The sequence below is a fragment of the Heterobasidion irregulare genome, assembly GCF_000320585.1.
Source record: "Heterobasidion irregulare TC 32-1 unplaced genomic scaffold scaffold_06, whole genome shotgun sequence".
Lineage (NCBI taxonomy): Eukaryota > Fungi > Basidiomycota > Agaricomycetes > Russulales > Bondarzewiaceae > Heterobasidion > Heterobasidion irregulare.
Window position 1 is genome coordinate 1,575,572 of NW_009258202.1, and position 19,568 is coordinate 1,595,139.

At 57.3% G+C, this 19,568-nt stretch overlaps 9 protein-coding genes across 9 annotated transcripts; 5 read left to right on the plus strand and 4 right to left on the minus strand.

The window, feature by feature from the left end:
• Positions 1–261: 261 nt before the first annotated feature.
• HETIRDRAFT_248323 (uncharacterized protein) lies at positions 262–417 on the plus strand (the record flags this gene model as incomplete). Its single annotated transcript, XM_009549237.1, has 1 exon — positions 262–417. A coding segment is annotated over one exon (156 nt), but the record flags the coding sequence as incomplete, so codon positions are not given.
• Positions 418–794: 377 nt separating this feature from the next.
• Positions 795–1,426, minus strand: HETIRDRAFT_452321 (uncharacterized protein; the record flags this gene model as incomplete). The annotated part of the gene is made up of 3 exons (XM_009549238.1): positions 795–1,046; positions 1,101–1,198; positions 1,258–1,426. The coding sequence occupies 3 exons, from the start codon at positions 1,424–1,426 to the stop codon at positions 795–797; spliced, it is 519 nt and encodes a 172-aa protein (XP_009547533.1).
• A 2,000-nt stretch (positions 1,427–3,426) lies between these two features.
• HETIRDRAFT_452322 (uncharacterized protein) lies at positions 3,427–3,741 on the minus strand (the record flags this gene model as incomplete). Its single annotated transcript, XM_009549239.1, has 1 exon — positions 3,427–3,741. One exon carries the CDS (start codon positions 3,739–3,741, stop codon positions 3,427–3,429), a length of 315 nt encoding a protein of 104 aa, XP_009547534.1.
• A 170-nt stretch (positions 3,742–3,911) lies between these two features.
• On the plus strand, positions 3,912–5,739 carry HETIRDRAFT_452323 (uncharacterized protein; the record flags this gene model as incomplete). The annotated part of the gene is made up of 5 exons (XM_009549240.1): positions 3,912–3,998; positions 4,076–4,492; positions 4,576–4,865; positions 4,923–5,351; positions 5,601–5,739. 5 exons carry the CDS (start codon positions 3,912–3,914, stop codon positions 5,737–5,739), a joined length of 1,362 nt encoding a protein of 453 aa, XP_009547535.1.
• A 341-nt stretch (positions 5,740–6,080) lies between these two features.
• Positions 6,081–6,551, minus strand: HETIRDRAFT_247307 (uncharacterized protein; the record flags this gene model as incomplete). Its single annotated transcript, XM_009549241.1, has 1 exon — positions 6,081–6,551. A coding segment is annotated over one exon (471 nt), but the record flags the coding sequence as incomplete, so codon positions are not given.
• Positions 6,552–7,483: 932 nt separating this feature from the next.
• Positions 7,484–8,782, plus strand: HETIRDRAFT_320731 (uncharacterized protein; the record flags this gene model as incomplete). The annotated part of the gene is made up of 5 exons (XM_009549242.1): positions 7,484–7,936; positions 8,009–8,182; positions 8,252–8,398; positions 8,483–8,550; positions 8,632–8,782. 5 exons carry the CDS (start codon positions 7,484–7,486, stop codon positions 8,780–8,782), a joined length of 993 nt encoding a protein of 330 aa, XP_009547537.1.
• Positions 8,783–9,483: 701 nt separating this feature from the next.
• Positions 9,484–11,575, minus strand: HETIRDRAFT_452326 (uncharacterized protein; the record flags this gene model as incomplete). Its single annotated transcript, XM_009549243.1, has 4 exons — positions 9,484–10,236; positions 10,387–10,767; positions 10,821–10,926; positions 10,995–11,575. 4 exons carry the CDS (start codon positions 11,573–11,575, stop codon positions 9,484–9,486), a joined length of 1,821 nt encoding a protein of 606 aa, XP_009547538.1.
• Positions 11,576–13,780: 2,205 nt separating this feature from the next.
• Positions 13,781–15,395, plus strand: HETIRDRAFT_410078 (uncharacterized protein). Its single transcript, XM_009549244.1, has 7 exons — positions 13,781–14,058; positions 14,109–14,274; positions 14,327–14,377; positions 14,434–14,630; positions 14,683–14,745; positions 14,797–15,073; positions 15,126–15,395. Exons 1-7 carry the CDS (start codon positions 14,039–14,041, stop codon positions 15,195–15,197), a joined length of 846 nt encoding a protein of 281 aa, XP_009547539.1. The 5' UTR covers positions 13,781–14,038; the 3' UTR covers positions 15,198–15,395.
• A 2,673-nt stretch (positions 15,396–18,068) lies between these two features.
• On the plus strand, positions 18,069–19,450 carry HETIRDRAFT_427728 (uncharacterized protein; the record flags this gene model as incomplete). Its single annotated transcript, XM_009549245.1, has 4 exons — positions 18,069–18,176; positions 18,227–18,424; positions 18,486–19,229; positions 19,280–19,450. 4 exons carry the CDS (start codon positions 18,069–18,071, stop codon positions 19,448–19,450), a joined length of 1,221 nt encoding a protein of 406 aa, XP_009547540.1.
• Between the last annotated feature and the right edge of the window lie 118 nt (positions 19,451–19,568).

Below are 19,568 nucleotides of genomic sequence, written 5' to 3' on the forward strand. Positions count from 1 at the left end.
ACCGGATATCCTCCCATCTCGCGGAACGCGTCATACCCTCAGCCTAGCATCCATTCTCCCTTGATCCAACCTGCTTCTTTTCCCTCCCAGAGCGGTTACATGCAAACCAGCAATACATCGCGGCCTGGGTACGGGCACACTGCAAACGTGTCGTTGGTGCAGGGATACACGTCCATGTCGCCAGCGTCGAATCCATACGTTCCCCCGCAGATGATGATGGCCAACACTGGTAGCCCACAGGTGCAATATCCTGCCTCTCCCCAGCGGCCGTACGCATGTGACATGTGCGCGCTGTCGTTCAACCGTCAGCATGACCTGAAGCGGCACAGAGAGACGCACTCGGGGGAGAAGCCGTTTCTTTGCAATGGAGGGTGCGGAAAGACCTTCACGAGGAAGGACGCGCTGAAGAGGCATCAGGTTCGTGCGCACCGCTCTTCAAACGATCCCTGCTGCTCACTGTTCGATCTAGCTTGTGAAGAGATGCGGTTTCGACGAAGGTGTTTGAGTTTTTGGTTTTCGTTTGTTATCTTAGTTCTGTTCAGGTCAGAGCTCCTTTCTCGATATGCAAGGCCGACTCACTTAACCTTCCATCCAGTTATCCTCTCGCAGTCGCGTCTCGCTCTCACATACGCTTTCCGGACGGACAAACACGTTTTGATTATAATTTGGGGTTCGAACACCCAACATGTACATCTATGTAACCTATATCGAAACGGTCACGATCTATTCTTTAGGAGTAATCGCGCGTATCATTACTCACTAGATTTCGAAATGCTTCTATCCCTAATCAAATCTTATTTCGTCTCCTCCGCAGACCGTTCAATAAACTTTTCGAGCAACCAAGCACTGCTAGGGGTAATCTTTTTGTAATATTCCTCAACCACACTAGCCTCCGTGAACCCGTGTCGCTCGTAGAACTGTTTTGCCGCATCGTTCGATACTTGAACGTGGAGGTATATTCGGGTGATTTGGGGCTTGGTGTGCGCGGCTGCCGCTTGGAGAACGAGCTCTAGACTCTTGGAGCCGATTCCAAGGGATCGATACGGCTAAGAAATCGCGACTCAGACGGGTATAGTCAGGATCCGAACTTTGAGACGTACAGCCAGGACTCCCATGGTCATCAGATAGAGTTCCGTGGCCTCGTCCTTTGTCTCAAATCTGCAACAGATCGTTCCTACAGGTACATCATTGTAATATACTGTTTCCAGCAACGGTTTAGTCCCTGCCGCAACGAAGGAAGATGTGAGAGAGACAGACCAAGTTTGCAAAAGTCTTCAGCCTCGGGTAGCAAAATATCCTGGTAGAACTTTTCGCTGTATTTGATAGGAAAGAGGACAGAGTTGAGTTTTCGGACCGTGCCAAGATTGTTCGGGGTGAGAGACGCGAAGTTGATCCGCGCTGAACGCGACTTGGAAGATGAAGACATCGAGGTGGACGAGCGGACGACGCGGCCAAATGGCACGCTGGTGGCGCTCAACCGTCACAACCCCGCCACGAGACCACGGTCATCTTGTCCGCACCGCTGTAGCTCCCTGCAGCTCCCTTTGGAGTAATCGTTTCTGTGCAATATTTTCTTTGATGCAGACCAGTCGAGGAGCCCCGCCAGTGCCCCGCCCCTCTATTTTTTTACAGCCCGCTCGTCCTCCATGTCGGGTTATCGGTATCAGTCGAGTTCGAAAAGCGGGCCGCGATCAAAGCGTTAAAGGTCGGGCTACCGTCGGAACCCCTCCGATGGCAGCCTACCCCAGCGTCCAGGTCACAGTGAGCGATCATCGCGCTCTGTCCAAGCTGACAAGTTTTTCCCCCTGTCCAGTCACTTTACCTATCACGGGGCCGTCGCCCGCTTCATCGTATGCGCCCTCCTTGCAAGCCGGTGCCCCCCTCACCATGCCTTATATGTGCAAACGGACCCACCAAGGGCCTTGGTTGGAACCCGGCCTCAGCCGCCTCATCTCGTCCTTTGAAAATCCCCGGTTTAGCTGCTCGCACAAGACATGGACGGCCCTCCTGATCTCTTCTCGCAGATCGTCCCAGAGGATTACAAATTTTCTATTGCTCGAGTACAGCTGAACGCGATGACGGATTCAACGCGCGGGTCGGCACCGGACCATGGGTTGACAGGATCATGCAAGGTCGTACGTGATGATGTCAAGCCTTGGCTCAGCTGCTCTGCTCTGCTCGCCCCGGCGTACTCCCTTTCAGCAAAAACGTCGCAGCGTATGTCTCCCCAAGTCATTCACGTCGTCGTCCAGTGGCGTTTATAGACCGCGTTCCCACTGACTCAACAAGCGCGCCGTTGGACAGATTGCCCTTGGTTCCGCAGCTTTTTCACTGATTTGCGTCCGAGTGATATCGGATTTGTGTCGGGCCATTGACCTATCACACTGACACTTCGAGCATAGCGTCAGCGACGCTCGTGACTTCTATTCTCCCCGGAATCTCCTCAGCGTCGACTTGCATCAATGACTTGCATCAAAGTCCTTATAAAAATGCAGACATCGGCGTCCTGTTGAGTGCGCACGTCGTGGGGCTCGCATATGACCTCAGGGACCCCAGTCTAGCAGACTATTCTCTACGCGGACGTCACTTACAACTCCGTCAAGGTTTCAGATGGTCGATTTTCATGCTCGAGCTTAGATTTTCTCGCACGGCAGGGTGTCAACGTCTACCCTTACAGCTAAATGAACGTCCATGAATATCGCTGTGGATCGGGCATCATGGAAGATGTTGAGTTAGTCTTCTCAGTCCCTGTCGTCGCTGTCGCCCCCGATTGACCCTGCCCTTCCATGGCATCCTTCTACTCGATCCTTCGGCGACGGTATGGCGCCACCACGTCGTTCACACTTCGCCAAAGCGAGCCCTCTTGCTGCGTCTGGGAACCGCGACGTAATGATTCCCCTTGCTGCAACAGACATACATCTGGGACCTATAGTCGCCTTCGCGCTATCGCGTTATCTAACCTGCTCCTGGAAGGCCTCTTTAACTCCCGCGCCCATCCTAACCGTTTTTGTTGAAATTTACATAGGCCGGGGGGGACGTGACGGGAGTATTTCGATCTGCACCTTGGAACAGCAAGAAGGTTTGATGGATACACAGACGCTGCATTGCAGGACTGTAATGTAAAATTGGGGGAGGCCCTTCTGCCTGAGAACACGGATCGGGTACATTGAGTCGGGGAGCGCCCGAGATTCATCTTATAGACTTTGCTTGATGCGCCTGACGTCGACGGAAGCTGCACCGCCTCGCACCGATGCGTTGGAGTGCATGTTCATTTTGACCCTGCCACCCCGCTCGCCATGGGATCCCCAACGAGCAAAACGCGGTCGTCGATTCATCTACGCCGTTGCCTTGTCCCATGAGCCTGTCCCGCGTCTCTCTGCGTCTCCACCCCGTCGACCGATTTGTACCGCAGTGCCTGCGAGTACGTCACCGTCGATATCCCGCTGGGTCCTTCAAGGTGCCAACGTTCACACCGAGAGGCGCCGTGATGGCACCGATTTCGAGCTCAGCCCCGTTGCGCAGCCCCGCCCGCTGGAGTCGTGGGTCCCTCCCTGAGGGCTGCATCTCTGTTGACATGGTGACTGGCCGACCTGTCTGGGTCCAGTGCACGCAGACGTACGCTGATCGCGGAAGGCTGTCCTGTCTGCGTCGGAATAGTCCGTCGTTGCCCATTGCTGGGTCGTCTCTTGCAGGCTTGAGAGAGGGTTGGGGTTGCGACTGGGACTGGGGCTGGGAGGCCATGGGGTGCCGATGCCACGGTCTCCGCATGCAGTAAACGCATACCGCATTCTCGCTCGACGCCGAGGAACCCTTCGCCCGCGCGTCTTTCTTGCATCGCAGTCAGTCAGTCCCAGGAGCGACAGCACAGCACTCCCCGCTCGGAGAACGCCCGAAGAACGGTGGGTCTTTCGATGACGCGCAACGCCCTGTGCGGCGAGCTGATCCCGAACCCCGCCATCGCGAACAGCACGCTCGATCCGCTTCGATTCGATGCGCCCGTGTCTGATCCGCGACCGGCTCGAGGCAGCTTTCGAGCACCTCGGGAAGCTCTCTTTCTCTCTTTTTCTTTCTCCAGGCAGTTCACGTCCAACTGGGCTGTCTTTTCCTCGCCCCACCCTCGCCGATCTGCGCCGCTCGATCCTCATCTCGGCCGGGTGCATCGAATGGACAGAGCTGCAATGCACGGTCGCGTCAGCCTACTTGTCTGGCACGCTCGCCGTTGCACATGGTCGAGTCTCACGCTGCCGTCGACGACTCGCTGGGACGCGCCCTTGGCGGCCGTCCGATCCGCCAACGGACGGACAGCGCGCATGGTGACATGCGGGCCGCTTTCGATCCTGCTCGAATGCGCTCGACTACCCGCTGGAACAAACCGACCGCCCGAGCGACTCGAGATGGTGCGAGTGGTGCGAGCGATCACCACAGGCCAGGCCTGGCCTGGGACTGGGACTGGGGAAGGCCGAGGGCGTCGCTGCCGCAATCTCCGCATGCAGTAAACGCATAGCGCACTCTCGTCTATCCCCGAGAAATCCCTTCGCCCGCGCGCCTTGCTCGCATCGCATCGCAGTCGGCCAGTCGTTCGGTTGCGCATCGGAGCCCAGGCGCGCTGATGATCTAGAGCTTCGCCATCGCGACACGCACGCACGCACGCACACACGCACGCACGTTTCGTTTCGTTTCGCCTTGATTTGGCTCGGATCAGCGACAGCGACGGGCTCGACGTGGCTGAGGCTCCCTTTCCCTCCCGGATGCGAAGCCTCGCCTCGCCATCGCGACACGCTCGATTCGATTCGCTTCGATTCGATTCGCTTCGATCCAATTTCGATCCGCGACGCGCTCGACGCGCCCGACGCTCTCTCCAGGCGGTGAGTTCCCGCTCGCGTTCTTCAATCCTCGTCTGCATCGAACGCACAGCGCCCCAGCGCGCGAGCGATCACGTCGGCCCACCCACCCACCTATCTATATATCTATCTAGCGCGCACGCGCGCCGGCGGCGAATGGACGCGCCCAACCCTGCCCAGATGCGCTCAACTGCCGGCTAGGACCGACCGACCGACCGCCCGACCGACCCGAGATAGAGCGAGCGGTTCGAGAGACTACCGCAAGCCCGGCCAAGCCGCCCCGCCGCGCCCCGCGACGCTCCGACCCGTGCTGTGCTCTGGGAGCCCCGCGCGTCGTGGCTTACCTACTACCCCACCGTACGGCAGATCTGCGCGCCCCGTTGCGCCCTGTCGAGAGGGGAGGAATAGAAGAACGGTGTCGTGCGGTGTCCCCCGCGCGCGCGCGCGCGCGATCGCGTCGGCCTGGGGGGACCACGTCATGCGCGGGCGCCGCTGCGTGGAACGTGGCAGGTGCGCAGGGTGTGGCAGGCGTGCAGGGTTTGATGAGCCAGTGCTTGGCGATGCGAGGCGGCGGTGCGAGTACAGTCGTATGTATATATGTATGCATATGTGCTATATACGCGAGTAGCTTACATGTGTATGTACACACGATCGCGGCTCCGCGATCCATTCGGTCGTCGTGGGGTGATATATATATGCAAGCGGGTCGCGCGAAACAAGCGGGGGTGGGTGGTGGGGAGCACAGATGGGGTATATAAGTACAGATACAGCACCAGCACGGGCGCAGGCGCAGGCGCGCTGGGCAAGGGAAGTACAAGGGAGCACAACAACGGGGTATACCATCGCCGTCGCCATCGCCGTCGCCGTCACCACCGCCATCCTGGCCCGGCGATCCTAGTCGGTACACACTACACGGGCGAATACAGCGCAGCGCAGCGCGGCAGGGCGCGCCAGAGCGGCGGGACGCAGGGGGGTGCGAATCCGCACGAAGAAGCGCATGCGAGAAGGGATCCTCGGTGGATCCTCCCAGCACCGCGCGCACCGACCGACCGCTCCCCCGCCCCGCGGCCGCGGCCGCGGCCAGGAAGCCCGCTTTCATCCTTTTCCGCGCGACGGCACCGGCGCCCCCTTTTGGGCGCGTCTGTGCGGCCGTTTGCGTGACGACGGCAACGGCAGCGACGACGACGACGACGACGATGACGGTGGCGGCTGCGTCGACTTTGGTGCGGGTGCGGGTGCGGGTGCGGGTGCGGGTGCGGGTGCGCGCTGGATCTTGTCGAGATAGACGTCGTCGAAGCTGCGAAACTTGCAGGGGCCAAACTCGCCCTCGTACTCCGCCATGGTGGCCCAGACGCAGTGCCAGCCCGGCTGCTCCTCAAACTGGATCGCGAGCGCGAGGTGCTCGACGCCCCAGCGGCTCTCGGCGCCCGAGGCGGGGGCGCGGGCGTGGGCGGTGTCCTTGAGCTTCACGAAGGTGGAGCGGGCGACGGTGAGGCGGACGTGGGCGTGCACGCCGGCGGGTGCGCAGAGGCGGGCGAGGAGGGCGTTGGTCTCGAGGGACTTGGGGACGCCGCGGTGGGCGGGGTCGTAGCCGTCGACGCGGACCTGGTAGGTGGTGCGGTCTGCAAAGTCGAGGGTGACGGCGGGGTGGGTCGGGGAGGAGCGGATGCGGGTGAGGACTTTGCCGACGATGGAGGCGGGGTCGACGCCGATGGGGTGGAGGCGGATGGGTTGGGGCTGGGCGCGGGTGCGGGTGCGGGTGAGGGTGGGGGACGGAGGGGGGCTGGGGGAGTGGGAAGGCGGGGCGACGGGGAGCTTGGGCTTGTATTTTCTGTTGAACATGGCAGGGGACGGTCAGAGAGGACGGGGAGAAAAGGCGGCGGGACCTGGACTGGGAATGTGGCACGGGGGCAAAAGAGACTGGCACTGACGAGATTCGAACTCGCGAGGATCGCTCCATTACGGATCAGCGGGTGGCCTAAACGTAACGCCGTAACCACTTGGCTACAGTACCATGAGCGGTATGGCGTGTGGGCAACGTGTGAGTGTGTGTGTGTGCGTGTGCGTGCGTGTGTGTGTGCGTGCGTGTGTGCGTCGCCTGGGTGGTGGACGGAGGGCGCAGGGCCAGCGGTGGGTCTAGGGCACGCGTCACGGGCGGGCCGCGGGTGGCAGGCTGGCTCGTCTGCTGCTGCTCTGCGCTCTCTGCCACCGTCCCCTGGCCCGCGAACATGCAGCCCTCCACCTCCAGGCCGCTCGGCCCCCGCAACATCCACCGCGCCGCCTCTCCCGCCCCCGCCCTCGCCTCCGTCGCCCCGCTCAACATCCGCAAGCCCGCAAAGCCCGACCCCGCGTCCCTCCTCGCCCCGCCCAGCCCCCCCGCCTCGCGCTCCCCCACCCCAAAGCTCGGCCTCCGCATCCCCTCCGCCGCCCCCGCCGCCCACGCCAAACCGTCCCTCAAGCTCGCCATCTCCCTCGCCCCGCCCGCCCTCGCCCACAACGCCCGCCCCCAGGACGACTCCCCCTCCGACCTCTTCGCAGGCGGCTACTACGGCGGCCCGCCCCTCTCAAACCCCCCCGTCAACACGGACGGCACCGGCGAGACAACCATCCGCCCCTCCTCCCACGCCTCAAAGGCCCTCTCCATGGACGACCTCCGCCGCACCCTCAGCGACATCGAGTCCCACACCGCCTCCGCACCCGCTCCCCTCTCCACCCCCGGCGAGGAGCAGCACGCCAAGTACGCCCACAACGACTGGTCCGACGACGTCTTCGACGAGATCGCCCGCCTCGGCGAGGGCGCAGGCGGCGCCGTCCACGAGGTCAAGGACAGGCGCACCGGCGTCGTCATGGCCAGGAAGACCATCACCACCCGCGAGGCCCCCATGAAGCAGCTCCTCCGCGAGCTCGCCATCATCACCACCATCACCCACATCAACATCATCCACTTCTACGGCGCGTACATGTCCCCGTCCTCCAGCGAGGTCAAGGTCGTAATGGAAGTCTGCGAAGGCAAGAGCCTCGAAGCTGTCGGCAAACGCATCAAGGAGCGTGGCGCACGTGTCGGCGAAAAGGTCGCGGGGCGTCTCGCCGAAGGAGTCCGTCCCTCTCTTCCCCTGTGTCGTCGCGTCGCATGCCCGCACGTTCTGACTGCGCCCATCTCCCCCCAGATCTTGCAGGGCCTCACCTATCTCCACTCGAAGAAGCTCATCCACCGTGACATAAAGCCCTCCAACGTGCTCCTCACCCGCCAGGGCGTCGTCAAGCTCTGCGACTTTGGCGTCTCGGGCGAACTCGTCGAGTCGCGTGCCGGCACCTTCACGGGCACCAGCCTCTACATGGCGGTGCGTGTCCAATCGACTCCCCCTCCCCGTCCGCACCGCGCGTGCCATCTGACGTGCGCACCCCTCTAGCCGGAGCGCCTCTCCGGCCTCGAGTACTCGATCCGCGCGGACGTCTGGTCCACCGGCCTCTCGCTCCTCGAGCTCGTGCAGAACCACTTTCCCTTCTCCAACGATCTCCCGCCCATCGAGCTCATGATCCATATCACCCAAAGCGAGGTACCCCGTTTCTCCCTTCTCCGTCCTCCTTCCACCCTCCGATCCCGATCCCGCACCCCTGGCTGACACCCCCATTACGTCCAGCCTCCGCAATTGGAAGACGAAGCGGGCGTGCACTGGAGCGGCCCCATGAAGGACTTCATCAAGCAAACGTAATGCCTCCTCTCTTCTCTGCCCGCCTCCACCAATAGCGCCCGCTGACGCTCGGGGTCCCGGCACCCCTCTCTCCGCAGGCTGCGCGTCGATCCTGCCCTGCGCCCGCCCCCCAAGGAGATGCTCTCGCACCCGTGGATCGTCAGGATCATGAAGGTCGAGGTCAACATGGCACGGTGGATCAGCGAGGTCTGGGGCTGGCCCAAGCCGAAGAAGTCGAAAGGATCGTGAGCACCTCCCTCCCTCCCTCCCTCCCTCCCTCCTTCCTTTCCTCCCCCGCTTCCGCAGACGCGCTGATCGGCCGCACCTCTTCTCTGCCCAGATCGTCCTCGCGCCCCAGCTCGAGCCGGAGAGACCCCCCAGGCCCGTCCTCCGAGCCCGTCGGCCTCGAGACGCCCCACAAGGTAGACGCGTGAAGTTCACCGACGAAATAGCCATCCGCAAATGTACCACTCTCTGTCCCCGTCTTGACAATCTTTTTCCACATACATACATACACTCTTGCACAAACAACCAAGCGTCTCTCCCCCCCACCCTACTACATAAATGCATTTACCTGCCGTGTACGTCACCCATGTTGTTCGAACCCCGCCCCCTCGCTTCTTTCCCTTCCACCCCCTCGCCCGCCTCCGTATCTGGGCAGCCCTCCCCGTCCCGTCCCCGAAGATCTCTGACGCATCTCATTTCCAATGTCATATAATACCTTAGTTCTCTCGGTACTTATACCTTCCCTCCGTTCGGTCTACGTGCGATCTGATCTGTCCCGTCCTGTCCTGTCCTGTTCTGCTGCTGTTCTGTTGTCGTGGTCTGGTCTGGGACGCTTTGACTGTCTGTATTGAAACAAAGGAAAGAAAGGTAATTCGCCTCTGGCTGGCTGTGTGCTTTGTGCTTTATGCCTTGTGCTGTGTGTTGTGTGCTCCGCGTGTAATTTGTTATGGAACGACGATGACGGTGGCAGTGGGACCGCGCGGACCGAGTCGGATCTGAAAATCGAGAGGCCCGGCTGGGGGTCTCGCCACGACCACTAATATACCACTCGGGTCCCGCTTCTTCTGCGCGTCCTCGCAGGTCTTCGCGTCGAGAGTACCGTTGTTGCGTTGATTGCACCTCGACGCGGCGAGCCTGCGCGCGCTTCCACGCCGGCGCCGAGAAAAGCAGAAGCGGGGGCGGAGAGTAGGCGGAGGCACAAAAAATGAGAGGCAAAAAATGGGAAGCAAAAATGCCGAGTCCGGCTCAGCTGTGGCCCAGCGAGAATTAGTTCGTGTCGGCAAGTCCCTGGGGGTTCGCGCGCGGGGAAGGCGGTTCTCGAGGCGCTGAGCACTGAGCACTGCGCGGCGGGACGATGACGGTGACGGCGAGCGACCGAGAGGCTTCTCGCTGTGGAACCCCGAGCCATTTTCCCGACGACGAAGAGGGCGCGGGTCGTCGTCGGTCTTTTCGTCTCGTTTCTTTCCCTTTCTGATCTGATCCTTTCTGATCTTCCATTTGGGCCTTTTTTGGCCACTTTTTGCAAGTGGCGGAGACGCCTCGGGTGGTGGGTCGGGTGGTGCGGCGGCGGGCAGACGGGAGAAGGCGACGGTGTGTTTTATTGGCAGGTGGGCGGGCGGGGCCCGACGAACGTTCTCGCAGAAAGATAGACCGACAGCTCGCCTTGTGTGAGCACCGCGGGCTGATGAGACGGTGTTCTGGGTCGTCGGGCAAGCCCGCGAAAGTTGCGATCAGTGGGACGGGGTCCGGGCGCGGGCGCGAACGAACAAACGAACAGGCAAACAAACGAACGCTGAGGGGACGTTCTGGGACGTCCGGACGCTGGTCGTTCAAGCTCAAGGGCGAACGGCGCCGAGCCCGGTGTCACTCGGCGACAGGCCGGGACCTTCCATGCGGGGCAGCGGAACAGCCCCGGGGGGGCGAAAAATCGAGCAAAGCAGCGAACGCGGATGGCATGCGCTCGGGACGGACGAACGCGTGGCCGCGTGCGCCGGGGCTCTTTCCGCGCTGGGGCACTTCCGGCGATGCGTTTCAGGATATTTTTGATGTTCAGCATCGAGCGCGCCCGCCATCAGCCGACTCGGACCCGCTGTTGCGAAACGTCGAGCGGACGGCCGCTGGCGCCCCGGTGTGCGCTGCCCCGCCTGGGGCGAGATCACGTCAACGATGGCCGTCGACGACGTGGCAGTGTGTAAGTGCGGGGCGTGATGGGCATCCATCCCCAGTCCCTGGGGAATCGGAGGCAGACGTCAACCTACCTACTGTATCACCGCCGACTCACGTCGAGAATCCCAGCGATCTCGATGATGGGCATGGTGACAGCGAGCGGCCGAGACCGAGGAGAGCAGCGGGCGGGTTCTTCGAGCGACTCCACCGTTAGGACGTCACTTTCGAATTCGCGCGTCGTGCTAAGTGTCCCCCTCCGCTACTATGGGGATGATTTGCCACCTCTCACTCCACCGTCCGCGTGACTCGGGGGACTTCTTTGGGAGTCCACGTATGCTCGAGCAGGGTGTGGGATGAGCCCGCCGAGGAGCGCAAAGGCAAACGCGCTCTGCAGCCGGGACGTTGAAGGCGTTGGTGCTGGCGACAAGCGATGGGAGAGGACGGCGAGCCGAGCGCCCGGCCGAAGCAGAGGCCTTCGTGGCGCTGGGACGGTGGCAAAACGAGGGCTGGTCGCCAACGGGCGGGATATCCATCGGCTGTAGCCGACCGCCGGTAGTGGCGACTGAAATTGATCGGCCGTTCGGTTGTACCCCTTTCTCTCACTCCCGGCTGGTCTCGGGGCATCCGCTGAATCCAGCCGCTGCCAGCTGCGACTCGTTCGCAAGCACCGTCGACCCTGCGCGAGGTCATCCCAGTGCTATCATTCTCCGACGCGGGAGCGTCCGCCTCGGGGCCCCGTGCGCAGCTTGGCTGCCCTTTCAGCGAGTTCAAAGGCGTTTGTGTCTGCTTGGAAAGGCGCAGAGGCGTTACTGCCCTTGGCGACGTGTTGTCGTCGTGCGCGGTGGAGTACCAACGTCTTGCTGTCCCCATGGCGGGTAGCTGGTCTGCACAGCGGACAAGGCTATGACCGTCTCTCAAAGAGAATCCCGTGAGTGGTTCTGATGTCTGCATAGCAGCTGCTTTGAATCAAGAATAACGGATCTAGACGACAACCGCGAAACCCGTTTGGTTAGTGCCCCAGAAGAATTCCTTCGAAAATTGGACGGCGAGACTCGCTGCTCCACTGGACACTTCACTTTGCTGGCTCAGGGCTATGAACCCGAACAGCCGACGCTGTGGATCATGCAACTCTGATCACAGGTGACCCTTCCACAGTGCCCGCGCAGACCGCATCTGCGCCCGCGAAGAGCATTGTGCTGGGCGATCCGCTTCCCCGTTAGGGTCTTTGAGTATGCTTGTTGAAACTTCACAGTAAGCAGATCCTAATTGTGACCACGTCAAACCCCACAGCACTGTCATACAATGCCCCGGATCATCGTACTGACAACATAGTCGCCTCGTCATTAGGGGGCCTCCTGTCATCTTCATCGCAGCGTTGAATGTCTGCGCTTTGGGTACGCGCCACCGAGTCAAAGGTTTCCAATAGTTGACTGCTTCTGATGCTTTATGACGGATGCTGCACGATGATGCATAGGTGTATAATGACTTCAACTGGGAGACCAGTCCCAGAGGTTCGCAACGAGTCTTTCATCAGTGAGTCATTTCCCCTTCCAGATCTCGGTGAGTTCTCAATCCCATAGATAATGATGAGTGTGGGGAGCATACATTCCTCCTTCGATCTATCATGATGGTAGGATGCCCTGCATTTTGTGTTCCTTGATGAGTTGATTTGTCTACAGTCAAGAATCATCCAGTTTTTTCAAATGTCTCCGCCGGCGCGCTGCGCGTCTATCATCCCTCTTGAACAATCAATATTCTGTGCTCCAGCGGCCTCGCCTCTCTTCAAATGATTACACCTCACACGCCATGGTCCGTGTCAGGATGTTTCTGTAGAGCGTAGCACGAAGCTCCGGTCCCACAGCCTTGCGCTATCGACGCCGAGCGAATCCCACCCTGACTTGCAGACCAATCTCAGTTTACGTATGACGCCTTGGGTGTTCACCGTGTTCTCCCTGGCAGACCGACTAAGATACTATCGGAGCCATTCATGGTGTTCTGTGGCTGAGCTAAATGATTTCATATTTACGCTCAAAGAATGGCATGGCAGTGTATGTACCGCTTAGATATACATACAGTGTGCGTTAAATCAATGCCAGATCGACATGCAATATTCGATGCTTCCGGCATACTTGCCAGCGGAACGAGGCTTCTTGACCACGCCAAATGGGAATTAGTCGATCGAAGGGAAATGCCGTGGTATCAGGGCATCACGAGGATTTTCTAAATTGGCACATGGTTTCTTTCGGTGCTTTCTTCACATGTGGCCCGTCGACCTTTTGAGATCTTGCCGCCTTTGCGTTCAAGGAAGAACGCCAAAGGGGCCCATCGCACGAATGGAGCGCAGCCGTGGTACCCGCCATAAAGAGACGCAAGCCCATCGTATGTTCACCCGCAGGAATAGAGAGTGGGCATGTGCTTGACATGTGTTCGATGCTGCTACGTGCATGCAGATACCTGTAAGTAAAGTGTTTCTCCCAGCTGATCCAGTGATCGAGTTCTCCAAGAGTAACAAGGATACATACCTTACGGATATGCATACGGGTTACCATCAATATGGATCGTCAGGTTGGAGTCTTCTTGATGCACGCATGAAGGGTCAGCGCTTCAGCGTTCCCAGTGGTCATCAATGTTTGTTCAAACCGGGCGCCTCATTAATGCCATCAACGGAAGCGAAAACGAGCTAAGGTCTCTACTTGTGTCACTCTCAAGGCACTCGACCTTCGGTCATCGGGTCGGGCTGGTGTGAACAGTGACGTAGCGCTCAAAGTTTGATTCATGCACGAGGACGATAGACAAGCCTGGCTTCGGAGCGTTTTGGTAAGTTTTATGTACCACTTGTTTATCACCAAAGAACCTAGCTCGTCGAAGATGAAGAAGATTCATTTGGGAGAACCTACATCAAGGCCATGTGAAGAACGTCAAAACCTTGAATCCCGTCACGATCCATAGGTCTCCCCAAAGGGGCCAAGGTCTCGCGGAGGAGATGAGTCTTTGATAGTATTGAAACAGCGCCAAAACGAGGTCAGAGAGTTTGCCATCCAAGCGCCCACAAACACGTTTTCGCCCGGCCACCATGTGGTAGAGGTGACCGGACTATAGGAACGGGCATCACGTTCAGGCGCAGTTTCTAATTTATTTTCCCTAGGTTCCCTTCAGAAAATTCAGATTTTTACCCTGAGATCCCGATCTACTTACCCGATAGGCGGTGATCCGTTGCAGTAGTTTGGTTCAAGGGGCGAAACCTCTGCTCTTTATAACCCTCTCAATGGTTCCGCACTCAACCTGATCATGCACCCCTCATACATCGACTCCGTCTCAAGAGCTCATCCAGCCATGTCCGATTCGATTAGTTAGTGAGTATTGTCCGGCTTCCCATATGCGCCACGTGTAACGTCCGCCGCAGTCCCCCATCTGCCCATTATATACCCCCATACTATCCACCGCCACAGGCTCAGCCCCACGCGCATCTTCTTGCTCCGCCCGTACGGATGGAACAAGTCCAGCGAAGGAGGCCGAAATATACGCGCAGCAAGACCGGCTGCTTGACCTGTCGTATCAAAAAGATCAAGGTTGTCCCGACTATTGTTGTCCCTGTCCCGTGCGCTCATAGTCGATGTTTAGTGTGACGAGACAAAGCCGAATTGCGTCCGATGTGTTCATGGACAGAGAGAGGTGCGTCGGACCGAATCGACGGCAGTGGAGAGTACTCATCGATCATCATCTTCAAGTGCACATGGCCGGACGGTGTCCCACAGCGTAAGAAGAGCACGTCTAAAAGGGTGGAGACAGTAGATGGTAGACCATCGACCGCAGGCTCGTCGGGGTTGTCTGAGGGTTCGACGCCTCCGACTCGGGACAGCACGCCACCCATCAAGCGAGAGAATCAAGAGCTGGGATTACCGCCACTCCTGTCCAAGAGGCACAGGTACGGAGAACAGTCACCTATGAGGCTTTCACACTCTGACGGACTTGTTCAGCGACCCTTTCTTGCATATGCCACCGCCCCTCCCTCCGACGTTGGACACTGGGTATCGCTCGCAGTAAGTGGAGTCCGCTTTGATGTACACAATAAACTGAGACATTTTCAATAGCTCGAGCTCGTTACAAAACAGTTCACCGCACTATTCTACCCTCCCCGTTCATCCTCAATCCAATGCCCTACCCGTAATTCCGGAAATGCCTCTCTCATACCACACCATGCCCCCTGTCGATCGCTACGCTAGCACTCCGCATTCATATATCCCTGCTTCTCAGATGGTCGCCAGTCGCCCTCCGCAAGGTCACAGCTACCGGCTTGCCGATAATTCTCAGCCACAATCGATGGGCCATTGGCACCACTCTTCGCATGCTGACTCTGTTGATCCCTATGTAAGTGCTCCTCGCAAAACCTCTCATGCTGATGCTCACGCTCTTCCCCCAGTACTCTACTATCGGCGACAGAAACCTGATGGGACAGACGCCCCTTGATAACCATCATTCCAGATACCCTTGATGCCGACTTCGCATAGTTGTGCCCTTCTGTGTAACGACTTTTGATTAGCAACTCACCATATACCATACAATCTGTCAGGGTATTTATTTTCTTTTACCCCGTCGAATATAGTCGAATATTATAACTGCATGATTAACAAGGATATATGAAGTTTGTACGTACGTTTCGAAGCATTCAATGGCGTATTCTATACGAAGGCGTCTTTCCTCGTTCTAGGTCAATCCGGACGCCAACGATGTTCCTATTGTATTGCAGCATCCCTTGTAGGTTAAAGCGGGTGCCAAGACGGCTCCGACAGTTTCCGACTTGAAACTCGAAGAACTCAGGAACGTCACTAGCGTTGCTTCGAATCCCGGCGGTGATTTGGTGTGTGCCCTTTCACAGGGAGGATGACGGCAGTATTTCCGCACCTAATGCGCTCAACGGTTTCCTCGTGCTCGATTTCTCCGCTACATCGGAAAATGATGATTGGAAAGAATTCGCCGTCATGATGGCGCCAACGTCTCTGTTCCCGGCGCTCTCAACGCAGCTGATGGTCTCACGTTCGAGAGAAACAGATCATCAAGGTCGCCGAATATGAGGCATATTATGGAATTGGCTTGTTGGATTCTATTTCCTGTCCTTGCTCAAACTGTATTCCAACCTAGGTCGATCTTTGGCCCGAAGCAGTCTTCGTACCTCGACGATGTCTGTTTATCATATTTTCGTGACGGGCTGGACCCTCGGGATAGGACCTGATAGGACAGGAAAGAACAGGGCAGGATGCGTTCCACAGAAGTGATATTGTAATCAAAAGCATGTCCTCGATATTTCAACTGTGTTGGTCCATGCCGTGTTTTACTGGCTGTAAACGTTTTGAGGCATGGATTCAGCACCCTCTGTGCCCGTCATCGATGTATCGTAGATATGACAGTCGGTCAGCAACCTAGCTTCGGATTCTTCGCACATGTGGCATATACAAACTAGCTTGCGCTGATATTATGTGACGATATGAGCACGTTGCACCTCGTTGCTCAACGGCATGTCCGCAGACACTGATGGAGTTACCCAGAAAGGTGTGTTTTACTCTTCATCAACATGTACGTCAACGGCTTCTGGGGACGGCACCAAGGCCTTGCGTTCTCTTGCCTCTAAACGGTTTTCCCAAGCCATGTCGTAAGAGGTCGAAGTCAAAGAAGATTTCAGCGATTTGGTTCCTTCGCGGTTCTGCCCCTATCGGATGGCCTGTTGAAATAAGACGATAAGTCAAAGATCTGGACGGAGGAGTGAGCTCAACGAGTTACTTATCGCTCAACCATCGCATTGCGTGTCTGGAGCCAGCACACAGGTGGAGATGCAGTGCTCCGGCTATCGACATGCCACACCGCTGCGACGGTATATCAATAAGAACAGAGCCATATATTCGTTTCACTGGCTCCATTGGTGATCGACGCGCGACATGAAAGACTGAACTGTGACCCTCGCTAAGATGAACCAAGCGCAATCAGATGGACGCGGCCCGCGCGTGGCTGATCCTGGGCCACGATCCTGCCGAAGGAGACATGCGATTCGCAAAACAAGTATTACACTCACCATAGCGGGGGGTAACGCCGTTTGCCGAACGGGGGGAGAGAACCGTGCTGTATGGCACATTAAGAAGTTCAGCGTCAACGTCAGCGAACTGCAAGCTGAAGATCACCATAATCGTGCGGGGTTACATACCGCACGCATTGAGAGCTTAAAGGCTTCTGCGGCCGTATCCCAGGGATTGTCGAGGCGGTCGACGACTCGCAAGACACCGGTCCGCGCCTAGATAGTGAATCATGACGAAACATCGTGCACATCTATACATGACGGTGCGATAAAACCTGGGTGTGAAATAGGAAGACACACAAAATGACTCGAGAGATGCACTTTGAGGTGAGGTGACAACATCTGGTCAGCTCAGGTGACGACGATCACGCAAGTATCAACGTACTCGCTATTGATGGTGGAAGACACGCTGCAACCTCAAAAGACAGTTCCACGGGCTGGCACAACTGATGTGGTCTTCAGGAATCTAGAGGGTGATACGTAGGAGCCTTGAAAGCAGTGATCGAGCAGCGGGATGAAAGAGAAGGCCAAGAACTATTGCTGGATGCTGATATTGAAGACAAAACACTCTCCATCAGGGTGCTTTCAGATTCAAAGACGTCAGAAAAACATGGAATGTTGTGGGAGTGAAGGGCAAATCGGGGCCTGAGATGTATATGCTTACTGTACGTATGAGTCCCTAGACAGCCCTAGACCTCGCTATTGCTCGCTGAAAACATCGAATCCGGGTATACCGAGTCTGGTGGTATTCGGTGTCCACTTCTCAATTGGTTTGGAGCACATGCTCGTCACTCTTCAGGATGAAACGGCTTGCTCGGCGGGCGGAACAACATCTCTGACTGGCAAGACAGACAACAGGGAAGTAACAGGCCCCAGAGGGTCCCGTTCTCTCTTGAAGCTCACAGGTGGGACCTAGTGGGAGTCATCAGCGCTCAGCTTGGATTCTCCTCAATTTCGGGATCTGCGTCGTTTCCACCAGCAAGCTCCTACACTGGGGTTTAGTCACGTGGACAAATCTCTCCGCAACGCGCGCTCCATCGCGTCATGACCGCGAAGCCACCATCGCAACGCTCTGATCCTCTTCTGTTTACTCTCCTGCATATTTCAGACCATTACAATAACGGCGCTACGTTACGAATCATCAGCAAAACTTGTTATTGTCTTTACTCACCGTATGTATACCTTTTTTTGTTCTGAATGCCACCTTACCAGCTTGAAAAGGCCCTTCACGACGTGACCTGCATGAGACGAAACCACACTCCCTCTTTCTCTTCTGCTATCAATCAAGTTTTCAACGTTATGTCTTCGCACTCAAACTCAAATAACGCCACTGATGATGTTGTCGCATCTGAGCCTGTCGCGATTCACATGAATCCATCGCAAGACAGTCTTCCATACAGTTCCATGGTTTGCTTGATCACGAATCAGATTTTGATTTTCCCTAAGCCGTTCTTTAGGCTCCTAATCCATGGTCTCGCGAGCTCCCCACCTACTCCTTCGGAGTAGCGGATGAAAAGGGAGCAAGGCGAACAATGGAGGATGCCCATTCCTACGTTGCCGATTATGCTGGCATCCGCGGCCAAGGATTTTTTGCCATCTTCGATGGTCACGCTGGAAAGGAGGCTGCCGAATGGTGTGGCAGGAACTTCCATGAGGTACGTCCACATCCTCCATCCCGACCCTGTCACATCTTCACTTGCCACCTGTTACAATCAGCGTATGCTCAAAATCATGAGAGAGAATCCTACCTCCTCCATACCAGATGTCTACAATCTGACATTTCATAACGTTGACCTAAGCCTTTCGAAAATTTCTGAAGAATCCGAGGGCAAGATACACTCTGGGTGTACTGCCGTAACCGCTTTCCTCCGAATTGAGGATGCTGATGGCGGACAGTCTTTTCTCGCGTCTTCGGCGGAGTCGTCAACTCCCCCTGCCAACTCATCGAGCTCTACCCCTGAAGTGGACCTTGAAGATACAGTGAATACGTCACGAAATGACGATGGCAACGGCGGAAAAGGGAAGAAATTGAAAAAGGCGCTGGGGCGGCTCAGTCATCCGTCCGCGTCGCCTCCTTCCACTCCTCGCTCGCAATCTCCTTCACATATTTCAAAGGACCCGAAAGAAGGGGCCAATAACCAGTCGTCTCAGGTGCCACCACCAGGGCCACCTCTGCGCAGGGTCCTCTATGTTGCCAACGCGGGAGATGCCCGCGGTGTGTTATGCCGGTCAGGGCGAGCGTTGCGTCTCACGTATGACCACAAGGGCACCGATAAACAGGAAGCCAAGCGAATCGTGGACTCAGGTGGTTTCGTGATGGGCGGAAGGGTCAATGGAGTATTAGCAGTCACACGAAGCCTGGGTGATTCCTCCATGAAGGACTTTGTCGTTGGTGCGCCGTACACTACGGAGACAGAGCTGACCGACGACGACGAGCTCCTGATACTAGCTTGTGATGGGGTGCGTTGTGTAGATGTGGCCGGTCTGATCTGGGCTGATATTTCATTTAGATTTGGGATGTTTTGGACGATCAGACTGCAGTTGATCTTGTGCGCGGACTGCAAAACCCCCAGGAGGCGTGCGACGAGCTGATTCGCCAGGCGCTCCAGCGCTACACCAACGATAACATCACTGCACTGGTTATCCGGTTCAAGGATGTTACTACCAATGAAAGTCAATGATCACGCGAGTGGCCGGTTAGTGCTTTACTCTTCTCAATCCGCCTGTACCTGACAAATATAATCAGGGTGATTGCTGCACGTGTACCAATGCTTTAGTGATGTTTTCTGGTTTCGGCAC

Bases quoted from the DNA above. Each gene is read 5' to 3' on its own strand.
- HETIRDRAFT_410078 (XM_009549244.1), top strand. From the start codon at position 14,039: ATGTCCGATTCGATTAGTTA. The intron at 14,378-14,433 runs GTGCGTCGGACC...ATCATCTTCAAG, and splicing joins GTGTTCATGGACAGAGAGAG to TGCACATGGCCGGACGGTGT. The intron at 14,631-14,682 runs GTACGGAGAACA...GGACTTGTTCAG, and splicing joins CTCCTGTCCAAGAGGCACAG to CGACCCTTTCTTGCATATGC.